Below are 24,548 nucleotides of genomic sequence, written 5' to 3'. Positions count from 1 at the left end.
TAAATATTTTTGGCATAATATGGATAATTTTACGAATAGCCCATAGCTCTTGGAGAGGCGCTCTGGGATCAAAAGGTCCAGGGACAATTATTGCAATATTATTGCTACTTACCACCAGTCGCAAAGAGGATTCCGAGAAGAAAAAACAAGTCCAATAATATTTATCATATGGCTTGATGAAGCATTGAGAATCTAAACTTTGGACTTGGCTCCAATATTGACGGAAATGATTTCGGAGACGCACCTACTACGTCCAATGTTTGTCAATGTTGCACATGTACTCGCTAGCTCTAGACGCATGATTACGATTGAGTCATCAAATCTGATATGAGAGCATAGCAACGCAACGCACAGCCGCTCTCTGACAGCAACGACTGCGCAGATCCAAGCCAAACTGTTATCGTATTCAATGGAATGAATTCTGCCACCCAATTAACTTCAAATCAATGACGAAAAAACACTATTCAGAGCAAAATAAATATATTCATTTAGTTGTATCCATTGGTTCGTTAACTCACTCAAGAGTTTTAATTTGAGCCTAAGAAACGTTCCACTTTTCGGTGGTAAAGGCAAGGAGTCAATTCAACTTAGGTTTGCTTTGAAACACGTTGAAGAAAGAAATCGATTTTGTAGTAAATGAATCGTACCGCAATTAAGGAGAAATATTGGGACAAGCAATAAAGAAGTCTAATTTTATTTTTAATGGCATTTCCAATTGTGGAACTTTCAAATCATGTATTAGGAAACGTGAGAGATAAAGGCTGTGAACGCATGTAAATCAGACAAAACATCAGTTTATTATATTGTGCAGCAAGGAAAAAAAACATAAAGATGGCAAGGGAAAGAGAACATATCAAGAGCTAATGGAGCAGTAGCAGTAGATTTCATGTCGATCTCATTACTGTGGAGTTTATTATATTTAGCAGGAGGAAAAATACTTTAATTAGGATATATAGGAAAGAGAGCATTTCAAGAGCGAACATAACAGAAGCTGTAGATCCCATCCCATTATTACAGAGTTAATTACATTGAGCATCAGAATAAAAGCATCAAGTGGGTAAAGGAAATATATAACAGAACAGTAGCTGTAGATTTCCTGTATATCAGGATATAACAGAAAAGTAGTTGTAGGTAGATTTCATTGCTGCGGAGTTTCGATGGCCGTCACTCATGGCTGGTGCAAAGTCCACCTCTCGCAGCCTGTGTGTGGACGTCAAGGCTGCATGGCTCATGAGGGCATTGAGAGCTACCGCCGAGCCTTCTAAGTTATTACGCAAGAATAGCTAGGAATATCACGTGCCGACGACGTGATAGCTTTGTTTTCTTAAAGGGTCGAAGTCTGTTATCAGTAGATAAAGGATAGACGTAAATATCAGCCTTTGGTTGCATTGTGTCGCAGGAATATGCAGTTTAAGGGTACAGGTTAATTCCCATTTTGCGTTTTTTCGCAGGCAATAAATGCGATCTGTTTTTAGCAGTTTCATAATTTACGTGTACTTCGATGAGAAATATTCATTGATTAATTTCTTCTAAGAACTCAATCTTACAGCCGAATAAGACTGTTCAATACGAAATTCTTGCCCACAGCTGCATGACTCCGATTGATTGCTGAGTAAAGAGCATTATACCCCTACTCCCCTAAAGTAGTGAAGGCTGAGGATGAACTCAACTGGTGCAGTGTTGCAAGGCTATTGCATCGTTACTTGAAGGTATGGTGGAGTAATGAATCGTTTTGAGCGCAATTTGGGCACCATGGGAAATTCCTTAACGAACTTTAATCGATTTTAATGACGAAATCATTCAAGAGGTTCAGTAAATTCATCACCACTATTGTTGAAAGCATATAAGAACTTCTAACAAACTCTCAAAAATAAGGAACACGAGTTTTAGCTATTCCAGAATTCATACATTTATTAAAGAGCTCAATTTACATGATCTTGATTCATTTCATAGTTGAAGAAGTCTTTCTGAAAACATCATTATTTTCTTCCAGCGACGCAAAAAAACATCACGGCAGAGTTGCATCCGCCACACCTGCTGCTTGCTGCTACGGCGTGGCCAGACTCGACTAACCTAATCATCTAAAAATAGTCACAATATCGTGCTTCTACTCCCAAGGCACTTTTACCCTACGTTAGAGAATTGCGTCATTTTACGTGCATTCACAGTCTTTGTGTCATTTCATTTCAACATTGACATTGATTTTTACATCTATTCGATTTAGTGCTACCACAATGATGAATTGAAACACACCATAACAAAAGGTCTGTGGTAAAAGTCTTATTTAGATTCGAAGAAAGATGCAGATTTATGAAATGTAGAAGTATACACATGGATCAGAATGCTGCAAATCAATTCAACCAAAAATTTACTGGAAATTGCCACCTACGGTAGTTCGATTGCCAGATATCTTGCTGTATCTAAATGTATTTAGATGCATCAACTCCCCAACTTACTCAATTCCTGCAAACGAAATATATCGAAAAAAACGTGATCTTGGGTAATTGCGATCGCAAATCTTCTATTGAAATGACCTGGATGACTTGAAGCAAAATGATTTCATATAACTGAAGTGAATCCCGGATCCCTTGTGAATCAAGTCACGAAAAGTTCAAGAATCGGCAACAGGCCATGGGCCTATTTCTTCAACGCCGACACTTCTATTCTTTTCTAAAATCAAATAAATCTACGTCGGTGACGCGTCTCATCCTGATCAAGTAAAATACAAAACCTAGAGCCAGAGGAATAAGTATCCTGCTGGTAAAATCCTTGTTACATTTTTCAAACAGTTAACCGATTACTCATGGGAAAAATTCGGATGTATAAATATCGGGGAATAGGGTTTATATGAATAAAGGCAACCAACGAAAGTTAAGGATCATTTTGACAGTAGACTATTCGTAATGTACTATGACTTCCATCGTTTTATGTTAGGTCCGTAAATGACTGAAATTCGTACACTAATAATCTAATTTCAGATACAATAGGATTACTCGAATTTTGATGATAAATTTTATGTGGTAACGAGTACGTTTAAATGAAGTAAATAAACCTTTTAAAGGTGGCCTTTAAAATAACTGATCACGTGATAGAGGGCGAGAAACCCAAGTTTTCACGCGGTGATCACATGCACAGAAGATTTTCTCGCTCGCTATTGGTTGTTGCTGCCGCGCCTCCAACTGTCATTGGTAGACGCCCAGCACACCCCTCCCATCCTCACAAACAATGCATTAAACAAGCTTTCTAATGTGAATTACTAAAATTTCAAAGATACTTCCTACGCATGTTAAGCCAGTAACAATTTAAGTTAGATTTTATGTCCAAACAAAGCCTTTATTACGATCTGCTATGACAGCGAACTACTATGAAACATTGGATGACCAAAAGAGAGCGAGTTCCACTCAAATTCACCATTTGTGAGCTTACTGTGGTGGTGGCAGGTTGCACAGTGTCCGTGCTCTGTAACATCACTGGGATAATAAAACACTGGATTTCCAAAATACGAGATGAAGAAACAAATAATGATCAAACATACAGGGCCATTAAAACTCGAAAAGGTAATATTTATATTCAAATTCGTCCAAATCACTATTAACTAATCCATTCGATTTTCCTTCATCGTTGTTTCAAAAAATGTAGTTCAATTTTTTGTAAAAAAAACATGACGCAGTATTTAATTTTTAGCAATTTTCTTTCTCAGAAGCTTACGTTACTTAAATTAACCTTTTACTTAAGTGAGGTGTATGGTTATAAGATATGATTAGCCAATTGATTATCATTGATTAATTAAAGCAATTGAGCTTGAAGCGAGCCTTGAGCTTTTTCCATTCCAGAATTAGGATGAAGTAAACTAATACCTAATTATTCCGCAAATGGACAAATAAGAAAAGTGTTTCATAGGTTGAACAGAATTTATATTTTATTGCATAATTATTAATGATATTAAACGTCTGGCTCGCAGATTGACATATTTTTAATCATGAAGCATAACAGTATAATTATGATTTACCTACTCACCCGGCTGCAACATGAATGAATTATGAATGCTCACACATAACTGTGTTTACGATTGTACAAGACGCTGTAATTTGTGGTAGAATTAATTTGCCGTTATTTTTTAACGATATGACTACAGAAATTTTATACATGTTGACCATCTGCTGAAGTTCTAATAACGGTCATAGTTTCTTCTATGCGAAAAATAAGGTTCCTAGATAATTTATTTAGCGCTGTCTAAACCTGAAATGAGGGAAGGGTGAACGTCATTCACCTCCGTTCTGTGTTTTGTCTGATCGAAAAAGAGAGAAGAGAGGAGCTCGTAGTTTCAAGACGAACCGTTGAGGTTGGCGCTTGCTGGGTTGCTGCTACTGCAGCTACTCGAGCTCGGCAAGCTACGTGCGATCAATAGTAGAACCTTACTCCTTTGTTGAGCTTTTAGGTACTGCGTACGGAAGCGGCAGGATCCAAGTCACACTTATGGTACTATTCTTAAATTGACTAGAACATTTAGTGTCTTGTCATTTTAAATCGAAACAACGTAGTGTTATCGCTATGTTTAAAATAGATAGGTACATCATACAATTTAATGATGACATGCGGAGAACGTGATCATGTTATTAAGCATTATTTCACGCTTCCGTTGATGGATTATTTTCTTTTTTCTCAATATGGAATCTGCGTCGTGACTCTAGAAGGCATGTATTGTCATGCCGTAGTGAGAGTGTTGCCAGGCACAGGGAACTGAGGAAAGGAGATGATAGCTCTGCTCAGTGCTCTCTGCACTAGGTTCAGCTCCGCTCGACCTCTGATCAGGAAAACGGTAGCCATCTTGCTCTCTTTTGCTCAGCGAGAAAAGAGCATGACCTCTTCTTTTAGTTACGCTGTCGAATTGTCATGTGAAAAATGTAGCGGATCCGTGCTTGTAAAAGATACTGATTCAAATCGTTGAAAATCTTTTGAAACGGTGTCCTTTCACCCTCTTAACTGACAGGTCTAATGGGTTGTGAACTATATAGCTAATGGAGAGTAAATACTAAATAGGTCATGTTTAATATGCTTGTAATGATGATTCCTCTATATTTTGCTCTTAATCATCCCATTTCACTTTATTACTACAATGTTCTGTATGAGTTGAAACTAAAAAACGAATATGTAGATGACTCAACGTTTCCTTGCAAGACAAGAGGTATCAACATTACTAGTCTGTGATGTTATAGGTACGATAACAGCAAGATTCTTGAGAGCCTTCATCACTACTTAGGATAGCCGGATGCTAGGGTAAGACCAAAGGTGTATAGATAGTAGTTGTTGTGAGATCTATTTGAGTGCGTTCAGTAGAGGAGTGGCAGTGAGCCGGGTTGAGGTCGGAGGCACGCATGTATGTAGAGGGTGTGTCATGACGTCACGCCGCATCTGAGCTGTTGTGGCCTTCCGCAAGTTGCACGCCTTTGCCGCGTGCTCTCTGGTACAGCCGCTGATCACGTGATGCGCCCGCTCTTACTGGCCGAATTCTTTGTTGTTCTTGGAACTAAGGCAGCTTCACCGTATTTTAAATTCCTGCTAAGGCAGCTTCATACAATGTTTATCGGAATCAAGCTCTAGCATTCACTGTCATGGTTAAGAGTCGCGTTAGTATTTTTATTTGCTAACTATACCACAACGTGTGCAATAAATATCTTTCACTCGCTGTTAGCAGAATGTGAATAAAATAATTTTTCAATTATTTAATTCGCAATTAGCTGTTTATCGTTCATTAGGATTGTTATAGCTGCACATAACTGTTTCAAAAGATTTTGAAAAATGTTCGCAAAAAGGTTGACATTGATGCGTGTTGCTGCTCAGTTTTAGTTGTTTAAATTCAAGTCTTATAAGCAGCATTGGCAGCTCTTTCTTGCGGTAGGCACCGGTATGGCCAGATGCTCAATAATTCCGTAGTGGCATGACGTTTGCAAAACTCGCTCATGTAGTAGGAATCTATCTATAATCAAGGAACGTCTCAGCAGCAGGACTCGGATCTGATGTCATCCGGAGGTTAGGGAAGGGGGTACGGCGTCGCTCTGTCTAGAGTAGGAAGCTGCCTAGGGCCACTCGTTCTCTCAGTCGAAGTCGAGTATTGCAACTCTAAATTTTCAAATCCTCATCTTGATACATTAACGGCATCCCATTATGAGTTGTTGAAGTTCTTAATCGGATTTACATCATGAATTCCGATGGTTTTTTTTTACGAGTTAACTTTTATATATATAGGACTTTTATTCGAGTGCATGAGGTGCGGTCAAATACTCTCAGAATTCGACATCCGCTTGAAATTTGATATGTTTATCTATCGTCAGTTACTATAATGTTCTTATTACAAGGATTTATGCTAAGAGCTTTGTACCGTGAGACGAAAACAAATAGTTTATAAACTGTTAACGTCTTTTTTTGTGTGAATTTATTTCAATCATTCCCAGTTCCCGACTTTTGCCTCGGATAGACCGACTTTTGCCTGTGACCTAAAAGAATAAACAATGCTTGTATTTCTTCTAAGTATGTCTTTTTTGTGATACTATTTTATTGGCTAGCGAAGTCAACATAAATTAACTCGGATTCTCTATCAACAAGCACTTGTTTTGTTTGCCTCACAGCAAATTACTATTATATATTTTTTTCAGAGGCCAAATGCCAGCAGCAATGCTGACCTGGAAGCGAGTGAAGCGCTACTGGCACTGCAATTCACTACCTCATCGTCTGGTGGCTCTTCGAAAACTAGCCTTGCAAACTCCTTCAAGAAAGTCATGAGTATGAACGAGAGAAATTGTCCAGCTCATGTTACGCAATCCCACAGTCAAAATTATAACGCAAATCCGTTTATTATTGGAAACGCAATCCAGCGAAACCGAGGTATGCAGCCCCTAGACCTGCATGTAGAACCGAAGATGGAACGGAGCTTCGATACTGCTGATTATTTTTCGTTCAACAACGAGACAAAAATTAAAGAACAGTACCACAATTCATCTCTAGAATTCATAAATGTATCAGATACTCATGCTTCTCATAACTCGCGAGTCCTGGACTCTCGTGAAAAGTTACTGTCGGCTCTAAGAAGAAATGCCGACCAAACCCAATCTTATGAGGGAGGACCTGGATCTTTCTCATCGCTTTCTCCTCCAGTTAATCTTCCTCCTTCACCTCCGGCATCGCAGGGAGGAGCCTCGCCTCACCACATGTCTCTTGATTCTGATGGTGAAGATCTCACCGATCGATTTTCCAAGACTAAAGAGGTTGGTCTCATGTTTGAACTAATGATCAAAACATGAACTCATGTGCAGCGCATGGTTGAGAATATTATGTCCATTTTGTTAATGATTATAGTTTCCTATACTTTTCAACCAATATCATTAGAAAAATATCGCTGTCATTGGAATACTATTCTTGTCTGCTTGAATGCTGGAAAGTTACTATTATTTTGTTATCGTCCTCTTTTATGTTATGCTGCATATTTGCTTCCTTGTATTTAATTAATTTGCTCGTTCGTTCTGCAGAATCTCCTGCCTATTGGCTACGTTGGTCCCGAGTCTCCACCCTTGTCCCCTACTCAGTACTTCGGGTATTTTTCAAGTCCTTCGGCTTCTTCCTCTCCCGCACTATCATCCCCCCTATCAAGTGGATTATCCGTCCCCGTGTCTGTCATTGTAAAAGCTGGAAAAGCAAAACATTCTCGCAAGCTTTCCACATCTTCTTTTCAGGAAGAAGAAAGACACTCCACGAATGCCTATGATTTAAATGACTCTTCGCAGAACTCGTACTTAGACGTCACTGGTGAAAGCTGTCAAAATCCGTTTAGCGCCTCGGCATCAGTGAGTGAATTTGAGAGCGGAAATGCTTCAAATGCGAACTGTAGACCCAGAACTATGGCAGAAAGGAAGATGTACCCAGCAAGGCAAGCGATGCAAACCGAGCCAAGCGAACTATGTCACAACCCTTCATACACAACCTTTCATGGACAGTCTTCTTGTGATTACACGAACGACGCTGTTGAAGCTTCAAGATCCAAGAAATCGTTTAAATCGCAAACCATTGAGTATCAAAGTCAGCTTTTGAGCGAAGTACCTTTTTCTTCTCCAGTGCCATCGCCTATCACTGATTCCGTCGATAGTTGCTACTCGGTTGATAAACCTGCCGGCAACACCAAACATTCGTCTGCGATGAACATGCAATACCCCGTTTCTCAACCAATTGCAATTGCTCCCAAATTACCTGCTGGTCTCATCCCAATTACTTCAACGGCTGATATTGGAGCCATTCAAAGTGCTAGTGTTTTAAAGACCACTCCCGGAATAATGCATTTAATCATCACAAACGGTGATTCTGGAACGGCTCCTACCATAATTCTAGCTCCTTCTATTGTTGCCCACTACCAAAATCAGCAGCAAGTCGTTGATCAAAGGAAGAGAATGTACAAGTGCCCTGTCGAGAACTGCGGTAAAACCTATTTTAAGTCATCTCACTTGAAGTCTCACGAACGTACCCACACCGGAGAGAAACCTTTCGCTTGTCAAGTCTGCGAGAAGAAGTTTGCTAGGTCTGATGAATTGTCTCGTCATAAAAGAACTCACACCGGTGAGAAAAATTTCCAGTGTCCTGAATGTGGCTTCCGATTCATGCGATCTGACCATCTTGCAAAGCACATGAAGAGACATACGAGGAAGCAGATTAGCTCCGGCACACAACCTGTGGCCCCAAAACTACCGGCTATGACTGCATCAGCCATCAATTTTATTACTATCCAAAACGCATCTGCACTCCAAGCCACTCCGCTCCAAATAACCTTACCTAAAAATATATAAATGAACTATTCATTTATTCCTAAGACTATCTCACTTAATCCATTGTAATTTGCCGTCCTTATTGATTATAATTAGCGATGATAAATTCCAGAGCTGAGAAATGTATCTCGAAGTTTTTTGTGCAATATTGTAATCTACTGATAGATGAGAATAACCTTGAAATTTACTAAGCTTTTCGATTCAACGATACACTGGTGTATCGCATTTTAATGTTTTGAAAGAATATATAACAGCATCCTTCAATACATCACCTCGACCATGTTTGACAGTTTGAAGTTCCGTATTTTATGTGTTAGCTTAAGACAAATTTTTCACAGGGTGCTGGGAACACATGTGTCTCTCATCCGTCTTGTGATATACGTGTTGTTTGCGTCGCCAAGTGCGACTGACTACCAAAGATATAATAATTTTATACATTCTTATAATCGTTTTTAATACTTGAAAATAAAGTAATACTAAATAAGATGTTGTTTTTTTGTTTCCCGTTCACAGTCTTAGAAAAATAGTTCATTGGTTAATATTTTTGCCACGTTTAACATGATACTTGCAATAACGCATAGGTTTTCACTCAGCCGATACTGCGCACTTTAACAACGATATTTAGGGATCGATCGCCACATGATTATTACGAAACTGTATTGATCGCACTACAAAGAGGTGATTAAATTATGTTTATAAAATAAAGCATTACTATTGATGGCAGGTTATTTAATTGCTGTAGCGACGTTATGTTCGGCAAAACGCGTTAAGAAAATGTATTTTATGGTCAAATTCGTTTGGCCCGTTTGGGCCAAATTTTTAGATTTTATATAGGCGCAGAAAAAAAAAACACATCTAAATCTGTTACCTCCTTTAAATGTGGTACAAAACTAACTATTCTGTGCTAAACAACGCCAAGAGATGTGCACGCGGTCACTTTTATGATTTGCGAATCACGTACGAGGCGATATTGCCAACCACAACTGTCCTGAAATGTATCATGTTCTTCGATGCTGGCTTATTAGTAAGCTTAAAAGCTCGGACAAGCTTTAGCTCCTTAAACAACTGATTCAGCAAAACTATCAAGTACCAAGAAAGTAGAACATAGCCTGGAATCGAGGTCGAGACTTGAAGTTCGCTGTCAGTTCCAACTCCAGAGGCCATACTTTCAAAGTTCGCTAAATGAACTAAGTGCTTACGCTCTATTTTCTTGTCTGTGATTGGTGGATTTTGCTTGAAAGGCCGTAAATGATTGGCTGATGAACTTACGATCTCTTAACTTTTTTTGAAAGTATAGGCCAGGTCTCCAGCTGCCTTCAATTAGAGCTCAACACAGATGCAGTAGCACAGCAGCCTTCGGAGTTGATGCAACGCATGGCATTTTAAACCCAATTACAGGAAAGAAGTCATGGTATCTGTATGGTAGAAGTCATCATTGAGCCTCGGGACACATGAATGGACCTCGGGACATGGCTAGAAAATTGGGTCGCGATTCGCAAGCCAAATGGACGCATTTTACGCAGTATTTCCAATGCTCCAGTATTTTAGGTCAAGAAAATACTCCATTCGCATTTTTCTTATATTAAATTGCCATGGTAAGGCAAGAAGCGTAGGTTCATTACGATGATTTTTAAAGATGACTAACAAAAAAAAAATAAATGAACGAATGAACGCTTAACAACCAAGTGCATGGAAAATAACGAACTAGTGAAAAATAATCATTTCATTGTCATGCTAATCAATTTGAAAAAAAAAAACAGTATTGCGAACGTTATTTCGCATTGCTTGACGAGAAAAGAAAAAAAAATTAATAAAACTTAGGAATTCTTAGTGAACTTGATTTTTTGGTGAATTTGTCAATTTGCATTGAATTTAATTTATGGTGAATTTGTCAAATATATTGTGTCTCATTTAATTATTCATTTTCTTGGTTGTTATTTGTTGTATTATATTTATTCGGTATATTTCAACAAACTAAACTATCTTTAAAGTATTACTCGACCAAACACACTTTTACGCTATGTTTTTTGCAGTTTATACCCTCTTCCAGTTCTTGTACCTTTTTAATTGCACGCGAACAAAAATGACTACATGAGGTGTCATTCACGTTATCGTGATGGTAGAAAGTGAGTTCCAAAGCAGCACTGCAGAAGTCAGCAGATCAAGTTAGGCTTCCTTCGATTAGTGAAAGATGTACCAGAGGCACACGTCTGCAGTGCCTCGCTCCAACGTCGCCTGCGTCCCCGACTCATAGTCATACCCCGTCGGCTTTCAGTTTTAGTGAGCGTCTGGCCGTGGTGGGGTGAACGTGGAGAGTGATTCGCTCCTCCGGCCATCCCAGGTAACAACATTTTCGGATATTTTTCCAATTAAAATTGTACTTTGATTACGTGAATTATTTTCATTTCAGATTAGCATATAAAAGCAGAGCTTTATTGCTGATGACCCATTTCTTCCAATTATACCTCAAAAAATCGTATAACGGTTTTTATTTGCGGTTTAGATTGTGTAAAGGTACGTATATTTGTTGAATAAAATGCTGATAAATGTAGATATATATTTCTAGAAGAAAGCAGCATTTTCATTATAAATCTCTTAATTTTATATGAACTGGCAATAATTACATCAATTGTTGTTTATAGTATTATCGTAGGCATTGGTTGATACGTGCGCCGATCGAGGCTGCTCAGCTCACTGCTCAATGCTCATATCTTAGCGGAGCTACCTGGTAACTTCTTTTAGTCTCATTTTGCTGTATTAAAAGGAGAGCTGGGTAGATTAGTTATTTATTTTTCAACCACTTTCCATATACTCTGCACTTTATTCGGCCTGACAAATCCAACTAGGATTTGCCAATTAAAATTCGTGTGTCCTTTGCAATATGTGCAATTCTTTAATGAAATCTAAACTTTTTTGTGCAGATTCCTGATGGCTGATTGCACATCGGGTGATGGGTTTGAGTTATATTTTGATCTCGTTTCTATCATGATCATTCAAAGAAATTACTCTAATTAATGCGAACAAGATATTCCTCACAGGACCCGATGCAATGCATGTGTCGGTAACGAGGTTGAAGTTCTTTCCTTTACTGTTTTCGAAAAGTTTCGTCCTCGGAATGGTCTCAGTAAAAGATTTTATGCAGTCCTGCTGAAACATTTTAAGTTGTCTTTTATTTTTGCAGCAAATGTTCGTTCTCGTTCTTGACGTTTTCATGGCAATCAGATATACGCTTGACATACCAAAGCATTACGTTCTAAGATCTCGTCAGAAAATCCATGAAGACATTTATCACGAGGGACTCTAAGCAAAGAATTACACAACGGATATGAAGATTCATTTGAAAGTTATGCGCTATTTCAAACCCCGGCGTCTTCATCGCACAGCTGCTCAAACCTTTAGCGTCGCCCTTCCTGTGGCAGCTGTACTGACTTTGACGTTTGCAGCGTTCGTGTTGGGTGAGTGGTTATGAAAATATCGTAATTAGTACCATCAATTTGATCTTCTGTTATTATGTCTGTTGACTTGTCTTACTTATGATCGCGGCCATTGTGGAAGCTTACATCCACCATGCATTAAATTTAAATCTAATTTGCCCACTGTGGATTTTGGTAATCCTCCTTTCGAAATTATTCGTGCAGTAACTCAGTTCGTACGGTAAACCTATATTTTCCATTAAAATTAAGAGAAAAGACTTCTATCCGTGTTGAGCTTTTCCAAATGTCACCCTTTTTCACGTAAATACTTTACTTACGATAGGTTACAGAAAATTATTTTCATTGCACATAAAATCAATTACATAAAAGGTTGTATAATCAAATGCTTAGCCATCCATATAATAATGATGACTCTATCTTGGAACGAACGTGTAGATGGAGCGGAGTGGTAGGTGGAGCGATGTCGAAATATGAATGACTCCGGCACTATATATAATAACCACAAATGACATATAAAGTAATAACGGTCACGATATAATTTTCCGATTTTTGCACCTTGGCCCAGGGTCGTACTGCGAACTACGGTCGTGCCGTGGAGAAAATATATTTCCGATCTGACAGTTCGTAGGCTGTTCGGTCGTAAGAGAGGATATTAGCAAGTCGGGGTTCCACTGTATTGTGTCCTTTGATCCTAATTGAACAAGCGAAAAATGTATCAAAACTTCATATAAACACACTTTTAATTGTTGACTACATTGTATAGATGCCGCCCAACCATGTATCTATAAAATCAAAATTTCAAATAAACACACATTTGATGGTTGACAACATTTAAGATACCGTCCAGTCATGTTGATATAAACTGCTGTTGTTCAGTGAGTCCTGGCTCACTATCCCCTTTAACAAGAATAGAAATGTTGTGCAGGGCTCAGCCAAGCTACCGTGCCCCTGTTTGAACGGCCCTGCGGCACTATGCGCCGCTTCTATACGCACCATCGATCTTGCCTCTCATTCTTAGAGTAGCGCGGCTATCCTATATGCTTTGACCTCCTGAGACCGATTTAGTAATTACTTCGGGCGCATTTTATTTCTATGTTCCAGAGTGGATGGATAACCTGGTTAATCGTAGCGTTATTCTGTAGTCCCCGTTGCAGAGAGTTGTCCCATCGAGTGTTTTCATTCAGTTGCATAAATTTCAAATTACTTGACAGTTTTTTGCTGTTTTGTGAAACAGAAGATTGTATTCATTATGACAGTTTTTCAATTGGGGTTGGTGTTCCTCTCGTGGTAGTCAGCTCTGCCCAATTTTCTAAAAAAAACATAAAATATTTAAAACTTATTTTAGTTGTCACTATAAAGATAGGTTGATGTCTTAATTCATTTATTGGATGCTTTGAAGCTGAAATTATCTTGATTTGAACAAAATTTTCTACTGTATGAGTTCGAGACATCTTTACCGAATTACATAAATGGATAATATTATCATTGATATAAAAGTATGAGTGACCTGTTACTCCAGCTCGTAAATGAAACAATAATTTTGTTAAGATTTACTGGTAACATGGCGTCGAGAACAATATGAGCTGAGCTGGTAGTGCTTCATGCTAAATTGTTACAGCGTAATATGTTCCTTGCATTCATCTTCACTCATGGCGATGTGTCTCTCAAGTGTAGAGCCGAAAATATATAGCACAAATTGGATATAATCAGAGGTGGGCACAGTTCCGCTAATCCGCTAACCGCTAATTAGCGAAGCTAATGTTTTCCTTATCGGATTAGCTGTTCAGCTAACTTTGAAAACCTTTAGCGGACCCATTAGCTTCCGCTAAATTTAGTTCCGCTAACTGGCAGTCCGTTAAAAATGTTATAAAATCTCTGATTTAATGCTAAGTATCGTAAACCGTGTGCCACGCCCACACTGACGGCTGACTACATCATCAAATGTTCGTGAGCCAATCACGTCTTGTGTTACTGGCAGTAACACAAGACGTCCTACCAAGAGTGTGTAACCCTGGTGTAACCTTAATATTTCTTATTCGTTTAATAAACTGTATGTTGAATGTCAACTACTGCCTAATTTCATTTGTTCATTTAATTATTTATGTTACGTACATCTTGATCATCATCTGATCTTGGCATGCTACATCTTTTTGGGAAGCTCCTTAATTTTCAAGGCTTGAAGTTCAGCTCGATAGGCCTTTTTTTCAGAGTTCCCCCCCCCCAAATTAAGCCAAATCTAAATTTATATATTAAAAATTAGCGATTAGCGGTTAGCGGTAAATTCCGCTACATTTTTCGGTGATTTATCGGTTCAGCGTTATCGAAGCTAACTTTTCAGTTAGCGGATTAGCGGTTATCGAAGCTAACTTTTAGGTTAGCTGTGCCCACTACTGGATATAATACTACGTAAATGGACATTAATCATATCCGCTCAAGTTAAAAGTATTAAATACATCATGTTTTATTTTTATAATTTGATTGTAACCTGTTCAGTTGTTTTTTCATAAGAAGTATCCTGGTTCTAAGCTACATAACGCAATGTCTTCTGTTGATCGAATGGTGTTATATATCGAATTGCCTGATTTGATGTTTCTCTCGAGGAAAATAGTACGAGTGACTGGAATAGCGGAATTGCAATCCATTTTTAAACAAAAATATAATCTACAATTACATTTTTCTTTGTCAGAAGAAAGACAGCGTGCTTTCAAGTAAAATTTGACCCCACTGAATAGTAATTGTAAGATTATTTCATGGGAAAACAATCGAATTTTGGAATTTTCAAACAATAATAAAAGTACTTAGAAATTCCTTTTAGTATTTCTCTGACGAGTTATATTCTAAAAAATTAGTAGGGTAACATGGGGCAGCGAGCCCACTGCGGGTCACGGGCCCATAGCGGGTTTCTCGCTAAGTATGGCAGATATTGGTCCGTGTTCTCTACCGCCGGTCGACAGTTTCACTGGGATGAAGTGTACGGATTTACGTTTTGCTAAGTGTTTGCGTAAAATAGTGTTTCATTAAAAATTGAATAACTCTATAGGCGTCTAATTCACATCATACATTCCTCATTAGTTGCACCTTTAAACAAAACAAAGAACCACCTCGTATCAATTAAAACTTCGTCAAAAATTTAGTTTAAAAAAAGTGGGGGGCGCGCTGCCCCACGTTACCCTATATTTTGATAGCTCTAAGATGCAACTAGCTTTAAAAGTTTTGCACACGTTTATTTTGGTTTTTTAATTTTTGACAAGGCTGGTGGAAGGACTCAGTGCGGCTGAGCTTGGGGGGATGGAGTCTTGCGGCGCTAGGAAGTTCTTCCAAGTCCCCGCGCACGGAGCGGGAGCCTCTGGTCATGCTCAAGAGAGAACTCTCTGCAGTCATTCTCAAGGCTGCCAACGATGTTCGTGAGTGCACTATGTTTTTATAAGCTAATTCTTTCATAATGTTTTATATCTATCATTGATAGTTCGTTTTTCTAGTAATATCCTCATTACACAAGAATTCAAAAGTCTTTCTTCATATATCCATTCATGCTTTCCAGAAATCTCATTATCTAACACCTTGAAAACTCATGTTAATTTGCTTCATATCATGATTTCCCCTGCATTGTAATTTTCATTTCTAAACTTATGGACCGTCACTTATTCCGCTCAATTTGAATATCCATCTTCTCAATCTAAGCAAACGAATTTTTTTACGCTGTGTAACAGACTAGCAGTCATCACTTCTATTTCATTCAGCCATAGTAGCTTTGAAAGTTTCTATGTATAACATCGCTGTAAGTTCTCAACTCAGAAATTAAGTTTGCCTTGCGTCGATTCATTTTACCAGGGTGGGGGCGGCCTGCAGTTGCTGTTGCAGAACTGGAGTCGGCGGCTGCTAGACTGGATCCTCGATATAATAACGACTTGGACTTAGATCCTGTCGTTGTAGCGAACTGGCCTGCATCTTTCGCTAACTTGGACTCCGAAGAAGGAGAAGATGGCTGGGATTTCGCTCCTGGAGGGGAAATCCCTGTGCAACCTCGAATTACCGAAATGAATTTGCGTGTTTCAGATAAAGATAAATCAACTGTTCAAGGTAGTTTCGCTCCTGATGTATCGACGGGGCATAGTTTTCCTCGGAGCATAACCCCTGCCAAAGTTGAAGAGATTCCCAGACAAAACGTAGAAAGACAAAAAAACGTTTCACATGAGTCAGAGAGCCTTAGATGGTGGTCGGAGTTAACCCACCTTTCATCGGATCAAATAGAAGATAAGAACTTGCCGTTTCTTGTGTCTGTGCTGATAGATGGCTGCAACATTTCACCCAGCACAAATCTTCAAGTCATTGATAATATCCAGAAGATGTGGCCTTCTTTGCAAATCAAAGTTGCTACGAGTAAAAATCTTGATCGCAAATACTTGGATGGCGTTAGGAATAAACCAAACGTAACCGTCCAATATGTGAGTATTAAAAAGACACAAATATTATCAGCAGTTCCTGTGTGTAGTTACAAAGCCTTTGTACTAAGCGTATGCGTGCTTTTTTCCATCCTTTAATATCGTACCCGAGCATTCATTGCACAGAAGTTTGTAGTACTGTTTCGATCATACTCGACTTTATATGTTGTGAATGAATTGATTTCTATAATACGTTAGCAGGAGACGTGTTTATTGATGTTCATCTTTAATTAGAGCATTCATTAAGCATTTCCAACAATGCTTAAAGGAAAATGCTCCCAAGTTTCCTCGAAGCTCTGTATTAATCTTGAAAAAAGTTATTACTTTTGCATTTCTAATTTCAGGTTGAATGCAGAGGCTCCGGAGGCCAGATCGCTCCTCTTGTGAGCTTGGTTTCGACTCCGTTCGTGCTTTTCCTCGAGTGTGCAGCGGCAGTGACGGAAGATTTGTCAATAAAAGACATGCTGAAAACTGTCCGAGACACGAAAGGAGTCGCGCTTATTGGCGTGTCTGAGCGAGGGAGAGATGGCGCCTGGGATTACATTTGCACGCAACTCAGTATCAAGAACGCTCGTCTTGAGCTGCAGCAAGGATACCACTTCTCGAGAGGTGGATGTTTATTCTGCGATGTAACATCCAGTAGCTTTTTCGCTGCCACGTGGATATTGCAAGAAGAAGAAGTTGACTGCACTTTACCGGAGCATTCCAGACAATTGGATTGGTTCCTAAGGTTGCAGCGACAGGGTATATTGGTGATGACGTGTCCATATTTAATGACTCACATTAATCGGCAAGTTATGGTTGAGAATGATATGGTAACGCTCGATCGTCCTTGTGTTACGAAAAGCCAACGCATTCAAGCACGGGATGAACACATGTTTCTTAAACGACAGTATAGAAAACTGGCCAAAAAATGGGAGCTCACAACTGTAGTGCTTGCTAACAACACGAGGCTCGAGTATAGTTGCTTGGAAATTCATTTTAACTGCCAAGCAGTGTCGAGAGTGAAACACTACACTCTGCCTAACTGTTGTCTTAAGATCAAGAACAGGATGTTCGCTACACTCTTCGCAGTTGCTAAGAAAGAAAAAGTGCCTTTTGAAGTCAACAGCGGTTCTTTGCTCGGAGCAGTAAAGTTCAAGAATGCTATCCCATGGGATTTTGACGACGATGCCGTTTATAGGAACAAAGACATGAAAAATTTTTTGAAGCACAAGCAAAAAATGCGTCAGTTGGGTCTATCTCCAGTCTTCAAGAAAGAGTTTGGTGCTAACAATAAATCGGCGCTGCACAATTACTTCAGCATGACGGGACAAGGAGGATTCAGCATGGATTTGTGGGGAGTCGACAAATTCAGCTCTCATGCAGATGTCGACAAACTGAAGAATATTCCTTCGAATTTGGTGTGTTTCCGTGGTGATCATTCACCGGTCACGATCAAAACTGTACTCAGCGAACGAAATTCGCAGGTCACTGCTGACAGTACGTCGACTGACATAGGTGATGACAAGTCGACTGACACAGGTGCCGCTCAAAAAACACGTAGCGATGCATTAAACAACAAGAACCAAAATAGGTTAGGAACAACAAATTCCCCGTCTTGTTTCACACAAAGTTTGGTAAAGATAGGGCAAAATTGGCTACCAGGCCCGTGGAACCCAGCCCAGGCTGCTCAAAGTCGCTACGGGTCCGGACTGTTTCGCCACGAGCCGCACTGGCGGATGAAGGAGCAGCATCAGACAGGCTGGTCCGATTGCCCTCGCGTCGGACATCATGCGTGCCTCGATTTACATCCGATGGATGGAAGCTTGCCATTTTTCTAGACTAGTTCATTCTAGTTTTTATATTAGGAAGTTAGTTGTTTGATCTATTTTGAACAATGAGATACTTGTCTGGGTACAATTTCTACGAAACATGTGCCTCATGTGTTCATGTCGTCAAAATTGCGTCATACAACCGGGTTATTGAGAATTATTGGTGTCACGTTAATGCTTCGAAACGTTATAATAATTCGGAAAGCTGTCTAATAGTAGGCCGAGTAAACGTCTTGCATAATTTGCTATCCGATCCGAATGGTTGTCGGCCGGCTTCACAGGCCTTATACGTGAGCGAAAAAAATGCAACTTAACTAACTCGTTAAGGTTAATCAAAAATGCAAGTAACCTTAACGAGAATCCCGATTACACCATCGTTGACATTAAACAGGGTTAACTCTAGCCCAGACTACCTCACTTGTAAGTATTGAAATGATTCTCATTAAAGTTGTTACAAAACTTAGCGTTTTCAAGGTAGCTTTAGGCCTTTTGGTAGCCACACGCAATTACCTCTAGCACTTGTTCCGATTTTATTATCATACAAGTTATCATTCGTATTGAACCCATATGACATACTCTTTGTATTTGCATAGCTGCTGCCTCTCGAATTCTTATCATAATGACCTAGTGAGAGTAGTTTTTTATTCTATGCACTTCATAGTTAGAACTATACCACTAATTAATCAAGCATAAAAGCTATATTCTCTTACTAATAGCACCAATATATTTAAATATCCATTCCATTAGGTTGTGAATACTTTAGTTATATATTTATAAATACATACTGTACGTCTCTAGTAGCAGTTGATAGCTTAGACTATTGCCAAAGAATGTTGACTAGTTTTATTGTTGTCATGGCTTGTTGCTCTCGCAGTTGCCTGGAATTTTTGCATCGACTTACTATTAGCATTTTATTTTTGTGCTTATGGAGAATAGAGGATGATGAATTGCCTGCATGATGAACCCAAGAACTCGTGTAAAGAGACCGGATTTTTGAATCCCTAATACATTGAAGACAATTTCTGTTATACACTACTCTAACCATGCAAAAATTTTGATTATTCATGTATTTCGACAAATGATTTATCGCGTATCACAGAGGAGAAGGAATTGGTATCACCAAGATCCAGGATTCTTAATTTATAAGAGGCATAACTATCTTGACAATGATTTGAAAACCCTAATCCTTGTGCTCTATAATTTATTAGTAGGCAAGTCAATTGTTCATTAGTATAGGTCTTTACAACAGAAGCAAAGATTACAGTCCTCTGTGCGGAGAAATTCTTTGTAGGAATCGTACCGGGTTGTTGTATCGTACCGGGTTACTGTATCGTACCGGGTTGTTGTATCGTACCGGGTTGTTGTATCGTACCGGGTTGTTGTATCGTATCGGGTTGTTGTATCGTACCGGGTTGTATCGTACCGGGTTACTGTATCGTATCGGGTTACTGTATCGTACCGGGTTACTGTATCGTACCGGGTTGTTGTATCGTACCGGATTATTTCAGCCATTGTATAGGGCCATTGTCTTGGTTTATAGTTTAATGAGGTGCGTTATAGTTGAAGTAAGTGCGTGCACAACGTTTCCTACCGCGTAAAAACTTTCAGTCAGGGATATTTCGTTAATAAAACGAAACGTATATATATATAAGGATCGATTCATTCAAGTTTATATTTAAAATACATGTCGAAGTGAGTAATTCAGCATAACTGTGGTCTATTTTCCGGCCTGTTAATTGTTAGAGTTTCGATTTACAGTTTCAAGATTGACATGAACCTATGATATAACTTAAAATTTATATTCTTGAGACTGGAATGATATCACTGCTTGATGTAGAGGATGCAGGTGCACGTAATATTTATTATTTGCTTTACATGCTACTTATTTTGACCGGGACTTGCTTACTAGAAGCTTCCCGTTCAGTTTGGTGTTCGAGAGCATGCGCCAGCATTGACTTATCTGTGATTGTCTCTGCCTAATATATGGCATAATATTAGAATATTATCTAGTGTCTAGTCCCAATCTTTATTGGTCTTTCAATAAAGACCGAAATATAGCTTCATTTAAAAATATTTGTAAACCGCAATCGATTTCTCACGATATGTGATGTGTTTGTCATATCAGTCCATGTGTGATGACAACAGCACCATTTAATAGTAAACTTTTGTATCAACTTGTTGCTCTGGTTATAACGCTAACTTCAAATTTCTAGTTTTAATTCATTTTCAACCTTTTTACAATATTTACTCATGACTAGTTATTGTTTAAATTAAACAGAGAGCCTCTAGGGCCTTAGGTGGATGGCTTGTAGCATGAGATTTGAGTCACCGCCAGGTCATCTTGTATTAGACCGTTAACTTTTCGTGATGTAAAATAAAACTAGCTAAAAATCGTAAATGAATCCGAAAGTGTTCCTTCACCATTTGCAACGCTCCCGCGTACCTCTCGTGGCACGCTTGCTCCAATAATACGGTAGCATCAGCTTTAATTAGGCCGTGTTAGCGTGTTGCCAATTTTTAAATATATGACCAACTGGCCGATTTCGACCTGAATTATCACAACTTGTGACCAGTTTCTATCACTTAACTCGCTGCTCCAATTTTCTTGATTTTACCCACTCGGCGATCCCGAGCTTAAATGGGGGAAACTACCCAAGTTGCGAACCACCATGGTTGAACTATTTAAGGTTGACCCACGAGGATTTCTGTCTTTCAGTTCAGCTTTCTTGTTACGTCGCTCAGATCGAGAAACGTGTAAACAATCCCGTCATTCCCACGACGGATTGGTTGACTGGTTTGATCGCATTTCGTTGATTGGTTAATGCCCGTGACGTCACTGAGATCAGTGACGTCACAAGCGAACAACAAACTACATCCGCAAAAATTAGCTTCTCATGAGTCAACCTTATACTAGTTCAACCATGGTGAACCACTGCTGCACTGTATCTAGCGTCGTTTTATGCAGGTTTCGTTTAATCGAGGTCGAAATGATAATATCCTAGCAAATTAATAAATTTTTCACTAAGGCCATATCATAGTTAACATTAGTCAAGTAAAACAACGAACATTCATAAGCTAATTGATGCTCTAGGTATTATTAAAAAAACTGTAATCATTCTGCTTGTATTTCTGCACCTCAAATAAAGCCATCTTTACCCTCGTCGCAGAAAAATTCGTCTCAAATTTCATTCAATCCCCAGAGAAACCGGAAAAATTGCGTTTATGGTGAAAAGGAAAAAGTTCCTTCGCGTTCAGCATTTTCCCAGTATTAAATTTTAAAAAACTCAATTTTCTGAGTTTCTTTTCCCAAGTAAATTATGCCATTGTGATTTTTTCCGGATTCAGCAAGATTCTCTATGATTTTTTTCTTCAAAAAAAAGGGACCTTCTGAAAATTTATTTTCAAGTTTAATCGCTGCCACATTTAATGTCGAAGTTTATTCCCTTAAACAAGCAGCAATTTTCTTAACATTTTTTGCTATTTCTTGACAACACTTCTCTTTAACTTCACTTCTTGTTGTTTGTATGTTTGTCTGATACAAATCTTATAATCGATATTTAACACACTTCTGCCTGTCCAATCGATTGGAAATTTTGCACACTTGCGTAAAGTCAGAGACACTGCGTAAAATCGATTGATAGAATGCATAATTTAAAAAATTAACAATTTTTTTAAAGATTAAAAAAATTAGAAGTAATTTTTTTAATATTTAAAAATAAACAAATTCATTGTACGTGTGTAACATCGGGGACACTGTCCTATTTAATAGTGTTGTCTTTAAAAAGCAATTTTTAAACGCATATTATTAGTATTTTTTTGCTTAGACAGTATATCACAATAAAGGTTCTCATTTTTAATTGTGAGAAAATGTTTTAACATTTATCAGCATTATTTGTGTTGTGCGTAAATACATTAGAATTATTCCTTATATTTAATGAAATTTGCGACGTGGAATAGGAGATCGCTCAGCTGGCCGTGCGATTGTATACAATTACGGAACTTCAAACGGAATTACGCTCGATTTATTCATTAACATGGCTTACTGTCGCTTCATTAAATGTTTCCAAACCCTCAGCCCATAGTTTTTTTTCCTCTCTTATTAATTTCTCTTTTCCACTCTTTCTCATCCCACTCTATCCCAACCGCACTACGGGCTGTCGTGCACCACCGAATCGTCCTTTGGACCCCCCGCGCACCCATGCGTTATATGCATGACACTCATGCACGCACCACTGTACGACATCTACGATATGTCCATTTTCTACGACATTTTCGCTTCGGTTCATATCGTTTTAGTGTCATTGTTATGTCCACTGTCATTCTGATAACTTCAAAGTCAAGGATCATTGAAAATTTGAATTGCGGACCTCGTAAAAATATCTATGTAGATTAGAGAAGGCTGCCGTCAGGTTATGTTTTTAGTGTCTTATCGGACACGAGAAGTTGCTCGCGTCATGCGTGTGCAAGAAGCTTGCATAAATGTAATGGGAGTACCTTTTTACTCATTTTTAAATAGGAATTTTTCACCGTTTTCCAGAAACATTCCTTATGATGATTGGATGTTGAATTTAGCCCCGAAAAAGTATAATGTGAGTGCAATAAAATGTCAGAGAAAAAGTGATCGTTGCACAAAAAGTGATCGTGTTAGGCTACAAAATCCTTGATGACATTAATATTAAGCTCTGTAGCAGATCGATTTAAAACAAAACTTACTTTGTTTGCAAGTTCTAGCACAATCCAATCTATCAAGTAAATTGTTCCACGCTTCTTTTGTGGTTGAAAATAAATCTTTTCTCGAATTTAAGTGCATGAGAGAATGGATTCGCTTAGTTCATTTGTACGATTTGTAAGGGGCCAATAGAGCGCGTAAATATAATACGTATATCAGGGAATCACGTGGAAGCTCAGAACGAGAATAGCACCGAAAAAAAAATTTGTTACTTTTATTTCGAATGACCAAGCTTGTCAAAATCCAGAGTCCCGTCTGCAAACGAAAACAATATGAGCGATTGTTGCAACATTCCTCATTATTACTGTTAGTTGCGCTGTTCTGAAAAATCATCAGCTTCCTACTACTCAGGAGAATTAAAATCTTTACCCCTGAAAGAAGGGATGCGTCCAATGTGACCTGGCGACGCCCCATTTCTTATGCCATCAATTGTCAATCCAAAAAAAATGTCTCTAAATAATGGATTGTCTAACTACGCTGCCCGGGATGGCAAAATTCATTCTTGCAAGTGGAGGTATTAGAGGACTTGGATGACAACGATGGTTTCAAGTAAAATTTTCTGCACATTCGTGGTCGCTTAGGAGGTCTAAACAGAAGCTGGACCGGTGCTTGCGAAGTTTGAGAAGAAATTCTAAGCTCCGCCGCAAATTACTCGTTCTTCAGTGAGAGCTCAAATGACAAGTGATGGGATACTAACAATAAAATAATCTGATGATAATAATATTTGCGCATGAGTGGGATACGTATTGATGAACAACGAAGATAGGATTCAACTACTCAGAAACGATAGACTATGCTTACTTTCTTTATTTTTGTGACAGGAAAATAGGAATAATAAAAATTTAGCATTTTCTTCAATGAAAGTGAAGCCGAGTTAATTTTTTTCATTTGTCTGATACAATGAAAAATGTAATATACGTTTAAAATACAATTAATTGTATTCTATCCCCAGGAAATACAAAATTTAAAGAAATTGAGAATTTTCGATTGCGTTCGCTAGCCAAAAATTTTACACAAGACAGTAGGATAAATTTTCAACAATATTCACACGGCGAAACGACATCCCCAGTATCAAATTGTTCAGTGAAATGGTCATGTAAGCGCAAGTTCCGCGGTCTGAGTAAAGTTATCCCAAACTTTCAGTAAGTGAGCTTGGTTGCCAACAATAGATTTTTCAGCCGCCCTGGGATTTCAGAGTTGACGGCTGGATCATAAGAAGCGCTTCTGTAGCAGTCTTAGTCTCAATCGAGAACGCAAAATTAATATTTATAATGTCAATCAACTGACCAACTCAAGATAAAATTATAAGTAATGTGATGATC

General features: G+C 38.6%; 2 protein-coding genes across 2 annotated transcripts; both read left to right on the top strand.

Moving 5' to 3' along the window:
* The first annotated feature begins 3,424 nt into the window (after positions 1-3,424).
* LOC108667951 (Krueppel-like factor 10) lies at positions 3,425-9,264 on the top strand. The gene is made up of 3 exons (XM_018155065.2): positions 3,425-3,557; positions 6,654-7,262; positions 7,524-9,264. The coding sequence occupies exons 1-3, from the start codon at positions 3,507-3,509 to the stop codon at positions 8,826-8,828; spliced, it is 1,965 nt and encodes a 654-aa protein (XP_018010554.1). The 5' UTR covers positions 3,425-3,506; the 3' UTR covers positions 8,829-9,264.
* Positions 9,265-11,097: 1,833 nt separating this feature from the next.
* On the top strand, positions 11,098-20,196 carry LOC108667930. The gene is made up of 5 exons (XM_018155034.2): positions 11,098-11,148; positions 11,729-12,262; positions 15,493-15,645; positions 16,073-16,686; positions 17,028-20,196. The coding sequence occupies exons 2-5, from the start codon at positions 12,133-12,135 to the stop codon at positions 18,504-18,506; spliced, it is 2,376 nt and encodes a 791-aa protein (XP_018010523.1). The 5' UTR covers positions 11,098-11,148; positions 11,729-12,132; the 3' UTR covers positions 18,507-20,196.
* Positions 20,197-24,548: the final 4,352 nt, after the last annotated feature.

The sequence above is a fragment of the Hyalella azteca genome, unplaced genomic scaffold (genome assembly GCF_000764305.2).
Source record: "Hyalella azteca isolate HAZT.00-mixed unplaced genomic scaffold, Hazt_2.0.2 contig14662, whole genome shotgun sequence".
In the NCBI taxonomy this organism is placed as follows: Eukaryota; Metazoa; Arthropoda; class Malacostraca; order Amphipoda; family Hyalellidae; genus Hyalella; species Hyalella azteca.
The sequence above is the reverse complement of the archived record's forward strand: the minus strand, read 5'-3'. Positions and strand labels throughout refer to the sequence as shown.

Excerpts from the sequence above, each read along its gene's own strand:
- LOC108667951 (XM_018155065.2), top strand. The coding sequence starts at position 3,507 with ATGAAGAAACAAATAATGATCAAACATACAGGGCCATTAAAACTCGAA. Across the intron at positions 3,558-6,653 it reads GGCCATTAAAACTCGAAAAG|AGGCCAAATGCCAGCAGCAA; the intron begins GTAATATTTATA and ends TATTTTTTTCAG. Across the intron at positions 7,263-7,523 it reads GATTTTCCAAGACTAAAGAG|AATCTCCTGCCTATTGGCTA; the intron begins GTTGGTCTCATG and ends TTCGTTCTGCAG.
- LOC108667930 (XM_018155034.2), top strand. The coding sequence starts at position 12,133 with ATGAAGATTCATTTGAAAGTTATGCGCTATTTCAAACCCCGGCGTCTT. Across the intron at positions 12,263-15,492 it reads GTTTGCAGCGTTCGTGTTGG|GCTGGTGGAAGGACTCAGTG; the intron begins GTGAGTGGTTAT and ends ATTTTTGACAAG. Across the intron at positions 15,646-16,072 it reads CAAGGCTGCCAACGATGTTC|GGTGGGGGCGGCCTGCAGTT; the intron begins GTGAGTGCACTA and ends TCATTTTACCAG.